Below are 14007 nucleotides of genomic sequence, written 5' to 3'. Positions count from 1 at the left end.
GTCAAGAAAGCAGTTTATATCCTGTCTCAGGGCTAAAATTAACATGTCATAGCACCAAACGGGCTTGCACCCACAGGTTATGTCCAAGCTGCTCAGTGTAAAAAAAAAAAACCGAGGCATTGCCTCCAAAGCTTTGCTTGTGGCTCCAGCACTGCTGTGAAAGGGTCAGTGACGTGGGGAGGCAGGGCTGCCACATGAGTGACTATCCTCTAGTGATACGGCTTTTAAAACCAACCTTATTATCACAGAATCATAAAATCTTAGAGGCTGGAAAAGACCTCTAAGATCACCAGGTCCAACCCCCAACCCAACACCACCAGGCCTCCTAAACCATGCCCCCAAGTCCACATCTACATGATTTTTGAACACCTCCAGGGATGGTGACTCCACCACCTCTCTGGGCAGCCAACACCCACCTCACTACAACCTCCTTTCAGGCAGTTGTAGGGAGCCATAAGGTCTCCCCTCAGCCTCCTCTTCTCCAGGCTAAACCCCCCCAGCCCCCTCAGCCGCCCCCCAGCACACTTGTGCTCCAGACCCTGCCCCAGCCCCGCTGCCCTTCTCTGGACACGCTCCAGCCCCTCCAGGCCCTTCTTGTCCCGAGGGGCCCAAACCTGAGCCCAGCATTCGAGGTGGGGCCTCCCCAGTGCCGAGCACAGGGGCCCCATCCCTGCCCGGCTCCTGCTGGCCACACCAGCGCTGACACAAGCCCGGGGGCTGGTGGCCTCCTTGGCCACCCGGGCACTGCTGGCTCATGCCCAGCCAGCTCATTGCACTCTTCATAGCCAGGTGCTGTTCGTAACTGAATTGTTCTTCATACACTAACATTTCTTACGTAAAATTGGCAGTCCTTAACCCTCCCGTGAGAGCCTAAGGAGTAGGGGCAGGTTAAAATCCAAGCTGCTAAGACAACTGCTCAGTGGCGTGGCTCAAGCTAAATTCACCCAATGTTCACCCTCTCCTGTCCTTCCTAATGCCCTGGAACTCCTGTTTCCTCACCACCTACATGCTCTCTGTCCCTGAAAGTCTTACAGACTCACCAACGCCTGCTTGCTGCACAAGCGCCATGCTGAAGCAGCTGCCGTTCCCCAAGGGATGGCCACCGCCAGCAAACTGCCACCAGAGCAGCACACCCAAGGCGTGCTCAGAGACTGGTGGTGGGGCTGAGGGGGAAGTGGCACTGAGGGCAGCTACATCCCTCATAACTGGTTCCAGGTGGGAAGCACCAGGGAACGAAGGCAGGTAGTGCCTCACAGAAATACACAGGGCTTCCTCTCACGTTGTGCCCTGTGACTAAGACGCATTATGACTTGATTTATCTTTCACAGAAGGTGTGACGAGAAGTTATTGCCCCCTGTTATAGGTGGGAAACAGGGCTGGGAGCTGGAAATAAAGTCAGACAATGAGTCAGTATCAGCCTGATGTTAGACTTAGGACTTCCTGGCTCCACACAACCCAGGCAGAGCACTTGCTCAAGGCACCTTCCCTCTTGTGAAAGCATCCTTTGCCAGTTACGGAGCAACTCCATAGAAGGGTGGCTTAACCCACTGACCTCCACACACTTGACACTCAGAGACTCGATGGATTAACTGTCCACCTGCCCCCTTCAGGGCTGTAATCTCAGACTGGCTGCCAAACAGAGGAGCGACCCTAGCTCGTTTTGTAAGACCTCTTAGAAAAAGCACTGTTATTTTCAGCAGATAAAATCTATGTCAGAGAAGAACAGGTATGAAGCCACGCTGACTTGTAAGGCATGTTTAAAGCTTACCTGTGCACCTTCCAGACAGTGACTTGAAACTGCAGAGCGATGACAATGACTTCATTGCAGCGTGTCCTTTCTGTGCTCTGCCACATGAATATCATGCAAGGGGATGTGAGTGCATAAAAGACAAATTCAGGCAGAGCTTTAGGCTTAAGGCAATGGCAGTAAAACTCAACATGCAACTTCCCCATTCAAGGTCCAGCTTCACACCTGTTGGAAGGATCTGTTACAGCTAAACGAGCAAACTTTGTTTCTAGCATAAGATGTAGGACGTGACTTGGCAATGCAAGATGAAAGCACCACGCCAGTGTATTATCACAGGCAGTTTTGGCTAGAAGAGACGAGAAACAATCAAGTGATAAACCCAATGCTTACCAACAGGTTTATATGAATCAAGCAATTACGTGAACTGTACCGCTCACAATAAACTACATGTGCCTTAGTATTTATCAGTGCGGCTTATTCTGCCAAAGGGCAACGGCTTCTGGTTTTGATTTCAAATTGACACTGCTAGCACCTCGGTACAAATGGGGGGAAAAGGCAGTCTAGGAGGTTTCGCTGCCACTCTTTGGTTACTATTGTGTGTGTATGATACCCAGCACAGCTGAACGTTACAAATAAACCTGATAAAGAGGGAACATTAATGTTGGCTACTAAGTTTTCTACTCTGCCCAGTTGTAGTTTAAAATAGCTGCCAGGCTCAGGGTCTTACAGGCAGGGTAGGAGCATCCGGATGGCACATACCACCGTGTAAGCAATATAAGCTACATCTAACTCACACAAAGTGACAGAGGGCATCTGCTTCCCGCTCCAGCAGAGATTCGGGCCAGGGAGCTGGTGAGCAACAGTCATTAGTCTTCCTCCAGAGGGTCTACTTCAGTATTAGATAAAACAACAGCTGTGAGTTAGAAACAGATAGGGTTTACTTAATTTATAAAATAGGATTTTACACCAAATTCCAGCTACTGCTTTTTTCCAGAGTAAAGGTTTGTGATTCCTTTGACAATAAGGAGCTTTTTTTTAATTATTATTATTTTAAAACAAGTGATGCCAATGGATGTTAACAACCCCCCACAAAATGCAGGCTGTGCTGTTCCCCAGTAGGTCGGGGAGCAGTTCTGGAGCCAGCCGAGCATGATTCAGACTCTCACCCCCCTCACTCGCTCCAGAAATACCAGCCCTCTCCTCGTCACGTAGCTACCTTCAGAGAGATCGTGCTCCTCCAGGGAATGTCCTCAAGCAGGAGCTACATGAGAAATGCTTCTCCAGTACCCTGCTTCCTTCCCTTCCATTTTCACACACCAATTCCTGCTTCTACACCCTGGAAAGAAAAAGGAGAGAACTGAGCTTTTTTACATGAACCAAGTTTTTTTATGTTAACCTGTTTTTGGCCCTCGTGCCTTCACCTAACAAACCTCCATGCTCTGCCTCGGGTTATGCAGGGTAGCCACAGCTCCCAGATTTAAAATTACTGGAGCAATCATAGAATCATTAAGGTTGGAAAAGACCTCTAAGATCACCAGGTCCAGTCACCAACCCAACACCCCCAGGCCTCCTAAACCATGTCCCCAAGTGCAACATCTACATAATTTTTGAACCCCCCCCAGGGGTGGTGACTCCCCCACCTCTCTGGGCAGCCCGGTCCAAGCCCTGACCACCCTTGCAGTAAAGACACTGTTCCCAATATCCCACCTAAACCTCCCCTGACGCAGCTTGGGGCCGTTCCCTCTCGTCCTATCGCTTGTTCCTTGGGAGCAGAGACCAGCCCCCCCCTCACTCCAGCCCCTCTCAGGCAGCTGCAGAGAGCGAGAAGGGCTCCCCCCAGCCTCCTCCAGGCTAAACCCCCCCAGCTCCCCCAGCCGCCCCCCAGCACACTTGTGCTCCAGACCCTGCCCCAGCCCCGCTGCCCTTCTCTGGACACGCTCCAGCCCCGCCAGGCCCTTCTTGTCCCGAGGGGCCCAAACCTGAGCCCAGCACTCGAGGTGGGGCCTCCCCAGGGCCGAGCACAGGGGCCCCATCCCTGCCCGGCCCCCCCACTGCTGGCACAAGCCCGGGGGCCAGCGCCGAACCCCGCCCTTCTCTCCTCCAACTCCGGTTCCTAAACGGTCTCTTTTCTGTTTTTCACACCCAAATTCAGTCTCCGTAGAGACTGTCAAAAATTGCCAATGCCGACTATATTTCAAGTCGTCATGGCGGGGTATTGGGAAAAGTTTTCAATTAGCAATAATCGCGCCTCGGATTAACCTCATTGGCTACGATACTGCCACTGCGCAAAGCTGGCCCCCTCCTCCCGCCGCCGCCGCCCCTCGCCCCGGGGCCACCGCCGAGGTCGGGGCGAGCCGCCCAGCCCCGCTCCACTCACCCCCCCCAAGCACCCCCATCCGCCGCCCGCCCCGAAGCCGGGATCGGGGTACCCCGTTTTCCACCCGCGTCCCCGCAATTTTCACGCACGTTTAGCGCAGCGGCGGCACCGCCGCGAAGGCTGCTGGGAAGGAGTATGCAAAGTAGGCATGACGTCAGGGTGGGCGGCTCCCCGCTGAAGCAGGGGCTCCCCCGCGGCAGGGGCTCCCCCGCGCCAGCCCCGTCCCTGGGGGACCCCAGCCGGGGTGTCCCGTCCTTTCCTGCTCCGTTCCCGTCCCGCAGCCGGCAGAGCAGCGGAGCCCTCCCGGCGCCGGCGCGCCCCAGCCGGCAGCAAGCCCCAGCGCACCCCCGGCGACGCCGCCTGCCTCGGAATCTGCCTTTCACCACGTCAAACCAGCCTCCGAAGAGGCCCTCAAAAATTGCCGATGCCGACTGTATTTCAAGTCGTCACGGCGGGGTATTGGGAAAAGTTTTCAATCAGCAATAATCGCGCCTCGGGTTCCCCTCACGGGCTACGATACTGCCACTGCGCAAAGCTGCCGCGCCGCCCCGCCCTCCCGCGCGCCCCCGCCGCCGCCCCGCCGCCCGCTCAGAGCGCGCCCGCGCGCCCCCGCGCGCCCCGCGCCCCCCGCCCACACCCGCGCTCCCGCCGGCGGCCGGGCGTTACCGGGGAAGGGGGGGGGTACCGGGGAGGGAGAAGGGGGGGGCGGCGGGGCGGCGCGGCGGGAGGCGCGGGGGGTGCCGGGAGGCCGCTATGGTAATGAGCGCCGGGGAAGGGGCTGTCCCGCCGCCCGGGGCCCGAGCGGCGCGGGGGTTGGCCAAAATCGCCGGTTTTCGTCCCAGACAGCAGCGAAGGGGGCCGGCGCGGGCCCCCCGGCCCCCTCGGGGGGGTGAAACGGGCTTTGCCGCGCCCGGGCTGCCCTCGCCAGCCCAAGTGGCAACCAACGCAAAGTCACTGCATTTAAATTTAAAAATAGAAAACGTTTTTAAATCCGTAAAACAGGCACCAAGAGTCCAAGGAGCACCTAGACTGAGGAATCCGCCAAAAGGGGGGTTCGTGCCCCACACTGCGGCTGGGCAGGGAGGAGCAGGGCTGGCACCCAGCACCAAGCAAGCGGGATGCACTGCTGCATGTGCTTGCAAAATTACACGCCACTACATACAGGCACAGGCTCTTCTGGGCTTTGAAATAACCATAAAAGGAGAGAAAAATTGATTAAAAATCCCCGCAACGCCTTGAGCAAGAGCTATTTGGAGAATGCAGTTGAAAAGCAGCCCATCATGTGTAAAATAGGCGAGCACCTAGACCCAGGCTGCACCTCCTCCTATTTATTTGTTCTTCCAAATAAAAAAAAAAACCAACATAAGGCTCCTTTGAGAAACAACCAGACCCCTTCTCGCCAGGCAATCTGTAACATTCGTCACCTGATTCTCGAGCCCGGCACCTGCACCCAGCGGAGGCACAGTCGGGTCCTGCCAGTGAGCATGGCGTGGGCCGCGGGCAGGTCAGCACGGCCCCAGGGTCGAAAAGTAGCTGCGTGGTGTCAGCTCTGCGGGCCGCATTTACACGAGGGGTCAAAGAAGTCACCGCCCTGCCCAGTCCGGAAAGGAGGATCTGCTGGATCAACTGGGAAACACTGGAAGAGCTCCCTGCCGCTAAGGGGGCGCTGAGGGGTGGGAGTAGTTGGTGCGATTCTGCAAAGACCGGCTGCGCTGAGCCACCAGCTCCTTCCCACTGCGAGGTGGTCCCTCCCCGTCCCCCTCTGCCTGCTGTCAGGTCTCATCAGGCCAGCTCAGTAAGGCAGCAGAAACCCACCTCCAGCAAAGCGATAATGGGCGAGACTGAGCCCAGGAAGGAGCTGGTGAGCCACAGGACTGGTACGAGCTCTTCGGTGGCAAAGAATTTAATACTGAAGCGGCTTAGGGTGCCTGACTGTCCTGGAGAGGTCCGGCCACAAACAACTGGCCTCTCATTTTTCACCCACGCCTCCTCCGAAAGCTGCACAGAGATCACTTGTCCCACTCTGACCTTGTGGCTTTACCTGGCCGCGCTAACGGCGGTGCAATGGACCAGACTTTTGTTACTCCTCCATCCTTGTGCTTAACTACAAACATCGGGGCTGCCAGACAGGCCTGCCTCTCCTGGGGCCAAACGTAGGTGCCGACGGCAGTGCCAGCGCAGGGCGAGCGCATCAGCCTGGCGTACTCTTGTCGCCTCCACCAATTTAACATCTCAGGGAATTCCTGAGCTAGAAGAGATGTCCTGAACAGCCCTCAGTGGATTTTTCTTCCATTATTTGTTTAGCCACATAGTAAGCCCAAAACCCGTTTGTATCAGTGAAAAGAAAATGCATGCTTTTATAAGGAAAGCACCTACGAGGTGTTTTATCAAAGACATTGCTTGCATTTGTACCAAGTTAAATCTGATTTTATTCTTGTACTTTTCCTCGAGGGCACCTGTGAAGCTCTCAGTTTTCAGGCTGACTTTATCAGATTTCAAGACTTCGGGGTTTGGGGTTTTTCTGGTTGGTTGGGGTTTTGGTTTGGTTTTTTTTCTTTGAAGCATGGGAATTGTAGTCTTTGTGCTTCGGCCTGAGTTTCTTTGTGAACTACATCTCCCAGAAAACTCCCCTCCCGGCGGGCCGCCCCCTTCCTTCCGCCGTCGGGCTGGGCAGCACTATGAGAGGTGAGTGGTCGGGCGTTATTTACTTTATTGCTCCTGTTGGGTTAGATGGGTTCCGTTCGGCTGCTACCCCCCCCCCCACCACGTCATTATTACAGCACAAGAGACTCGGATGACGGGGGTGTCCCTCTGGGTTTCTGGCCTGTAACCGCTTGTAGAACCCTGTTTGTCTTCTCCCTTACTCTGCTGATCTCTCTGTGGAGCATCTTGGATGTGCGTTAAAAACATCCTCTAGCCTCGGATCTCCTCCATAGGTGCGTCTAAAGAGTTTCACTTATTACATGTAGTATTGTTATTTTTTCATCTGAGCACTTACATTTTAAAAGCAGCTTTGCATTTTCACAGGAAATATTCTGTCCTGTTTAAGTCTCTCTCCTACACTGTCCTACTGCTACGTGCCACAGCGGCACTCAGATCTAGCTGTTATTTTTAATGCTGGCCTACCCGTTGCCTCCTCTCTCGTGTATATGTATCTTCATTTCATTCCCCCTTGAAACATGTCCTTCCAAGAGACCTTCTGATGATAAGGGACAGGAATGGAGAATTTTCATCAATTAAAGCAATTTAAATACTGTCAGTCTGGCTTAACAGCCTTTGGGGAACACCACGACAGAAGTTATTCTCAAAGCAAATTACAATTTATTGGGAGACTTTGTCCCTTCTAATTAATTCATATGGAAAATTAAACCTCTTCAGAGGGAATGAGCCACGCAACTCCTGCCAAACAACAAAACAAAGCAAAAATCATTGCAAACAGAATCCACTGCTTAGATTTAAAGTAATTCAGACTATGGAGGAAATCCAATCTTCCCTGTAATTCAACTGACGGCGACAAAAGCCATGAGAACTGGAGATTACCTGAGACAAGTCTACCATTTGCCACCACCATCCACTTAGTATCATGATACTTACTGCTGAACACCCAAACTTTAAATGTATTTAAATATTGCTCCATTTACTGTAAGAACTGGTACTTGAGGGGGGCCAGAGACTTGAGGCAAAGCAATTTAGACACAGCAGGAGTCTAAAAACCATCCAGGTGCTGAAGAACAAGTCATCAAAAGTTCTTAGGTGCCACCCTTTCAGACTAAGCTCACCACTTGAGTACCTCTGACTTTCTCAGAGCTGCCACAGATCTCACAGGCACCACAAGTTTCCTCAAGGCAGCAGTTATGAAACTGCCCACATGCTTTAACCATTTGACAGCAAATGGGCTGCGCAGAGCCCTCCCTCACACTACGGCCTCTAACACCTGAAAGGGATCTGATGCAGCTGGCTGAGGACTCCCAGTGAGACCCAGTCCCTGAGGCGCCCTCCCAGTAATTTCTGGTGGCGAAGGCAGAAGTGTGAGTGGGCATGAATCTGCATCCAAGTGTCCCAAACTACCAAGCAAGCCATAAGCACCGGACTGTGTGGCCCTGTTGCAACCACTCTTTAGAGATCATCCCCCTTTATCAATAATTAAAAGTCCTTCCTCCACTTTCCAGATCTCATACAAGCCCCCTTCCAAAGAGAGATGATGGGAGAGGAAATACTAGACAGTCAATTCTCAGTACTGTTTCTTTCAAAACTTTTTGTACTTTTTTTGCTAAACCATAGAGAAGCCCAGAAAAAAATAGTTTTGAAATAGTGAAATGGGGAAAGGAGAGCTACAGACTGGTAGAGAGATGAAACAAAAAAATCAAGGTCCAAACCAATCCACTCCTGTCACAACAGGTTCTGCACACAGTTCCAGGCTACTTGTCAGCAGAGCTACCCCGCCTGTCCCCCTTTCCTCCCTTAAAGTAGGATCTTTCTCCCATTCCTACCTGCCAGGCAGTTCTTTCTGTCCCCCACGCATTTGGGTGATCCCTTCTCTCTCAGCAAAGCCCCCTTTCCTGCTGGAGAAGCAAAGCAGTACCCCTCCACTGACTCTGGGGAGGTGGCACCCCAAAAGAGGAGGTGCCAGAGGCATTTGGGCAGTGTACTAATCATCTTCAGTCCCATTTCAAGGCCTGTTTTGCACCAGGCCTTTATAAACCAAACAAAAAGACAACCAGGAGTAACTCCAGACAAGGCCTTTGTCCTGAAAGAGCAACATTTCGAGGTTGTTTTCCTCTCCCTTCCCGCAACACATGCAGAGGATGGGGTAAATAGAAAGGACTGATGTGGAGCAGGCAGAATGTTAAAGGAAGCAGAGCAAGGGTCTCTTCTGGGGAGGAACCAGATGCACCAGCGGCACCGTGTCTCTGGGGTGGGGTGCTTGGCCTCCCTGCCATTTCCTCTCTGCCCGGTGGCACATACCTGGGAAAGACTCTGCATGCTCGGGTCTTTACGGGCTCTTTCAGGCAGCCATCCTTCACACCAGAATAGGAGAGCAGGGATGCTGCAAGTCAGGTGTGCTAACTTTGTCCTTGGACCTTGAGCAGTCCTTGGTGTTGCCCCCCGTGAAAGGCGCATGTGAACGCTGGCCTTGGATGGTGGGCTTTAGTTAACGTTTCCAAAATAATTTGTGTTTCTTTACTAAAAAGAAAAAAGAGCAAAGAAAACTTATCAGCATCATTTTCCAGAGAATCCCAAGAAAACAGAGTTAAGGACATGCTCTTTGCTTTCTTTTGCCTGCCATGTGTCTCTTCTTGGCTTTTAGCTGAACATGTTCTCTGCCAGGAAGTTGTCAGGAGTTTTCAGAGCCATCGGATCCCATCATGTCAGATCCCATTCTGTATCCAGGACCTCTCCAAACTTGGCTTTCGTGCCAGCCTGTCTTCCCCCAGATCCCGTGGAAGTAGAGGAGCTGCAGCACTTTGTTTCCAACTCCAAGAGGCTCTTTGTAATGACTGGAGCTGGAATCTCGACTGAGTCGGGGATCCCAGATTACCGCTCTGAAGGTGTCGGGCTGTACGCCAGGACAGACAGACGGCCCATCCAGCATGCTGAGTTTGTTCGTAGCGCCAGTGCGCGGCAGCGGTACTGGGCGAGGAACTTTGTGGGCTGGCCCCAGTTCTCTGCCCACCAGCCAAACGCAGCACACCGGGTACTAAGAGACTGGGAGAAGCTGGGGAAGCTGCACTGGCTGGTGACCCAGAATGTGGACGCCCTTCACACCAAAGCTGGGAGCCAGCGCGTGACAGAATTGCACGGCTGCACGCACAGGTACTCTCTGTCAGCAGAGGGAGGACGGTTAGTCCTCCGGCCTCGCGTTCGGGGTGACTGACAAGCAGGTGCAGTGTTAGCTGCTGGGAAAGGAGGCAAAATATTGATGCTGTGTCCCTGGAGATGATGTGCTCAAAGAAAGGAGGCAAAATGTCAATGCTATGGTTAAAGGTGCTGTTGGGCTAGGGGGTGGAGGAAAATGTCACAGAACAGTTCTGTTCACAGCACAGTGTTTAGGAAACATGAACACCACTCCACTTTTTTTTGAGCATTATTTGGATCATTTCCATTAAAGCATGCATCAGTCAGAATTCCCCCTTTCCTTGCTACAGCAAATGTCCTCTTAGTGAAGAGGACAAGGGGATCCTGAGGATGCAAGGGTTGTCTAGGGCTAAGTGGAGTGGATAGTGCCAGAAATGCACAGGGTGGGTGGACCGGAGAGGACCACCACAGTCTGGCTGTGATCGCCCAGTGAAAGTTTCCTGATAAAAAAGCACAGCCTGAACTGGGAAAGAGGGTGCATGGTAGGGTTCAAAGCACTTCCTCTAGAACATTCCTGCAAAGCAACAATGGGAGGTAGAAGGAGAGCTCCTTGACCTGTACTACTTTGTAAAGAAATGTGGATAATGGCAACAGACCTTCCGGGCCTTCTAAGGAACAAATTACAGATTTCAGATCTTCAGCTGCTGTGAAACTCTCCATTAAGACTTTGCTCTGCATTTCAGGGTTTTCTGCCTGGCCTGTGGAGACCAAATCTTGCGCTCTGAGCTTCAGGAGCACTTTGAAGCCCTGAATCCTACCTGGAAAGCTGAAGCGTTCGGTGTGGCTCCGGATGGGGATGTCTTACTGACAGATGACCAGGTGCGTGATTTCCAAGTCCCAGCCTGCCGTAAATGTGGTGGAATCCTGAAGCCCGATGTGACATTCTTTGGAGACACAGTGAGCCGGGAAAAAGTGAATTTTGTGCACCAACGCCTGGTGGAATCAGACTCCATGCTGGTGGCAGGATCCTCTATGCAGGTAAGCAGGTCTTCCTCCCACACTGCATTCCTGTTTCCATGCTACTCTGCCTGCAACAATCCTTGGTCCCACAATTAAGGACTACTAATCACTTGTGGATCAAAATACCCTCTCCAGAGCATCTCTGTATTTTATTTTTACTGTGGTTGGAATCTGGCTTCACAGGTGGCCTGTCTGGGCTTCCCCATCACTCTGTTGCCTATCTACTTCATGCTGCTATAACTCCATTCACACATTCCAACGTCTCTCTGCTACCTCCTCCATCAGTACCTTCTAGGTTCACAGTTGCCCATAAAGGCAAGATCCCTGAATCAATTCAGTCCTGCAGAGATCACCACCCCACATTTTTTTGCTTATATTTTTTAGCCTTTGGCAGCTTTCTAGGCCTTACAGCACAGTGTGAGTGTGAATACCAGATTTTAGGCCCTCTTAATTCCTAATTAAATTCTGAAGAAAAGAGCAGAACTATCTCTGGTTGCTGCTTAGGACTGTCCTTTGTGTCACAATGGGGTTTCTCTGTTAGCCTCTTATCTATAGGGTAATGTAGTTTAGAAACCACTGTTTAACCTGTGGAAGCTTTTGAAATAGAGTTTGTATACAAAAAAATTTTCCAGGAACAAGTTCTATTACATTAAAAAAATAACGCCTCCTAGAACAAGATGAAACCAAGGCTGCCTGATTGTGATTCTCTTGGCTTCGGGATACTGGAAACAAATTCCTTGAGCTTGCACTTCTTAAGCTTATAATCCTTTGTACAGGAATGTCTGAAATGCCTTAGGTTCATTCTTGTACGACCTAAGCTGGGCCATGTGAGAACCATCAGAGTAGAAGCATTTAAGTACCTATGATAACTAATAAAAACTGCTGCAGAGATGTGCTAAAAGACAAGGCATTTCCCTTCAATGTACTATGAAGTTTCAGTTTCTATGAAACTGCAAATTCCTCACTGATGGAGGTTAAAAGCTGTTCTTCTCTGTGCACTCCTGAAGAAATTTCCTACCTGAATTAAATGTAGTTGCCTCACACAGCAGGTACACACAGCCCCTTTTCCCACTGCCAATACCAACTACTTTCCTCTCCTTACTCCTTTCCATAGCTCTTCTTTTGCCTAAGGTGCCAGTAATTTTGTCTTCTGGTATTCCTGCAGGTGTACTCTGGTTACAGGTTTGCTCTCGCTGCCCGGGAGAAGCAGCTGCCAATTGCGATCCTTAACATCGGGCCCACCCGTTTAGATCACTTTGCATCCTTAAAACTGAATTCCCGCTGTGGAGAGCTGCTGCCTTTGATTGTTGCACATGACCCAACAAGCTGAGCTTCGGTAGCTATCAGGAGAAAAATTAGTTCTACAGGGTGAGTTCCTTCCCTGGTCAGTCACCTTACAGAGTAAGAGGGTGGGTTCCCATCAAATGCTGAGACCGAGATGTGCTGACTAAAAATACGTTCCCACAACATGCACCAAAAGGTGGCTGTAAATTTTGATCTGTAACTGGTATCATAGAATCATTAAGGCTGGAAAAGACCTCCAGGATCATCAAGTCCAACCATCAACCCAACGCTACTCTGTCTCCTAAACCATGCCCTGAAGTGCCACGTCTACACGTTGTTTGAACACCTCCGGGGATGGTGACTCCACCACCTCTCTGGGCTCTGATGGGCCATGATACTGTTTCCCATTATCATAAACAAAAAGCATACTAAGTCCTAACGCTCCCCCAAAATCGGGCAAGAGTAGCCAGAAGACTCGGCAGCATTGAGTTCTAATCCATTTGTCACAACTGGAAAACTACAGGGGATCATCTGCAGTTTCAGAGAACCTGATCAGCACTGTTGCCTTTGCAACTGACAATTCAAAAGCTGTGCCTGGTTGAATTGATCCAGCTAATCCTGTTTAAAGCAATCAGTTCCATCTATAAAGCAGCTTCTTCCCTCCACTCCGGCAGGACTCATCATCTCAAAAGGTGAAAACCTCAACCCAAGAGGCAGCTGTGAGATCCAATGCATGGCCCCCGATGACACCAGGAGAGGGCAGCAAGCCTCACACACGTCAGCCTGACCAGTTTTCTTCATTAAACCCTCTACTTACCAGGAAACAGGAGGATGATGATGAAAAAGTACTTTTCTGCCTTACCTTGCCATTGTAAGGAGTGCCTTGCCTTTTCATTCACTGTGACGGGATAATCCGACTACCATATCTGAGAATAAAATACCTTTTTTATAATTGTCCCCAGAGAAGAATGAGGGACAAGGACTTTGAGTAACTTGAGGCTATAGCACAGGAGGGAGATGTGGAAAACCACGATATCTGCTGGAGGATCCAATAACACTAGTGGTCAACTGTGGAGTGTGCAAAGGGGAACAAGAGGCAAGAGGAACTACAGTGATCATTAAGGAAAAAAAGGTTCAAAATATAAGCTGAACAAGAATATTGCTCGTGTAAGAGATTATTTGAAAGCACAGGCTATAAGGCTGACATCTTCTAGCAAGGAGGGAAAGTCAGCATTTCTCTCAGCTGCCAGTTGACAAGCTAAACTGCTTACTATCTGAACCCTTTAAAAATTATATATTGTTGAGACGCCAGAGGAGCTACTTTAAGCTAACCTGACCAGCACTGCTTTCAGTGTGGCTGCTACATTTTCAGAATGTGTTTTTTGAGGATGTTATTTAATTAATGAATAGCTAAGTAGTGAATTAAAATTGTTTACAAGACTGATACTATTTGCATTGTAATTTCCTTTCCCTCCTATGATTTATTTAAGTGCATTCTCAATAGCGATTTCAGTTTCATTTTTTCCATTGCAAAAATGCAGGATGTAATTACTAACAGCTGATGAATTAAGAGAGAAATACAATTAAATCTGTACAACAGGCCTCCCTCAGGAGGTAATCTCAAGCTATTAATAGATGTAATTTTCCACACACCTAACAGGAGATCCATCACTACTGGGTAACCATCCTTAGGGTGGTAATGTAAGATGTATTAAACCATTGATGGAATAAAAGACAGAATCTTGCCCAGACTAGAACACTATCTTTTCGACCTGACCTTCTG

General features: G+C 50.6%; 2 protein-coding genes and 2 non-coding genes across 8 annotated transcripts in view; 1 reads left to right on the top strand and 3 right to left on the bottom strand.

Annotated features, from left to right (window-relative positions):
* Positions 1 to 3083, bottom strand: part of PXN (paxillin) — a 53082-nt gene extending 49999 nt beyond the window's left edge. Inside the window, exons 1-2 of one of the 2 annotated variants that reach the window (XM_064466665.1) lie at positions 2964 to 3083; positions 1769 to 1845 (exon numbers count right to left, since the gene is read on the bottom strand). In XM_064466665.1, coding sequence (XP_064322735.1) covers positions 1769 to 1823 — 55 coding nt within the window. In that variant the 5' untranslated portion in view covers positions 1824 to 1845; positions 2964 to 3083. Of the gene's footprint in view, positions 1 to 1768; positions 1846 to 1972; positions 2038 to 2963 lie in introns of those variants that run through there. The other variant, XM_064466664.1, reaches the window with a different exon arrangement.
* An 816-nt stretch (positions 3084 to 3899) lies between these two features.
* On the bottom strand, positions 3900 to 4040 carry LOC135315881 (U4 spliceosomal RNA). Its single transcript, XR_010375364.1, has one exon. It is a non-coding gene; the product is annotated as a U4 spliceosomal RNA (small nuclear RNA).
* A 480-nt stretch (positions 4041 to 4520) lies between these two features.
* LOC135315882 (U4 spliceosomal RNA) lies at positions 4521 to 4661 on the bottom strand. The gene has a single exon (XR_010375365.1). It is a non-coding gene; the product is annotated as a U4 spliceosomal RNA (small nuclear RNA).
* A 2011-nt stretch (positions 4662 to 6672) lies between these two features.
* Positions 6673 to 13668, top strand: SIRT4 (sirtuin 4). Of its 4 annotated transcripts, XM_064466127.1 has the most exons (5): positions 6673 to 6809; positions 9453 to 9938; positions 10664 to 10958; positions 12106 to 12308; positions 12899 to 13668. In XM_064466127.1, exons 1-4 carry the CDS (start codon positions 6688 to 6690, stop codon positions 12268 to 12270), a joined length of 1068 nt encoding a protein of 355 aa, XP_064322197.1. In that variant the 5' UTR covers positions 6673 to 6687; the 3' UTR covers positions 12271 to 12308; positions 12899 to 13668. The 4 variants fall into 4 exon arrangements, with proteins under 4 accessions (XP_064322197.1, XP_064322196.1, XP_064322199.1 ...); XM_064466126.1 differs by having other exon boundaries at positions 12106 to 13668; XM_064466129.1 differs by having other exon boundaries at positions 6731 to 6809; positions 9433 to 9938; positions 12106 to 13668.
* Positions 13669 to 14007: the final 339 nt, after the last annotated feature.

The sequence above is a fragment of the Phalacrocorax carbo genome, chromosome 15 (assembly GCF_963921805.1).
Source record: "Phalacrocorax carbo chromosome 15, bPhaCar2.1, whole genome shotgun sequence".
In the NCBI taxonomy this organism is placed as follows: domain Eukaryota; kingdom Metazoa; phylum Chordata; class Aves; order Suliformes; family Phalacrocoracidae; genus Phalacrocorax; species Phalacrocorax carbo.
The sequence above is the reverse complement of the archived record's forward strand: the minus strand, read 5'-3'. Positions and strand labels throughout refer to the sequence as shown.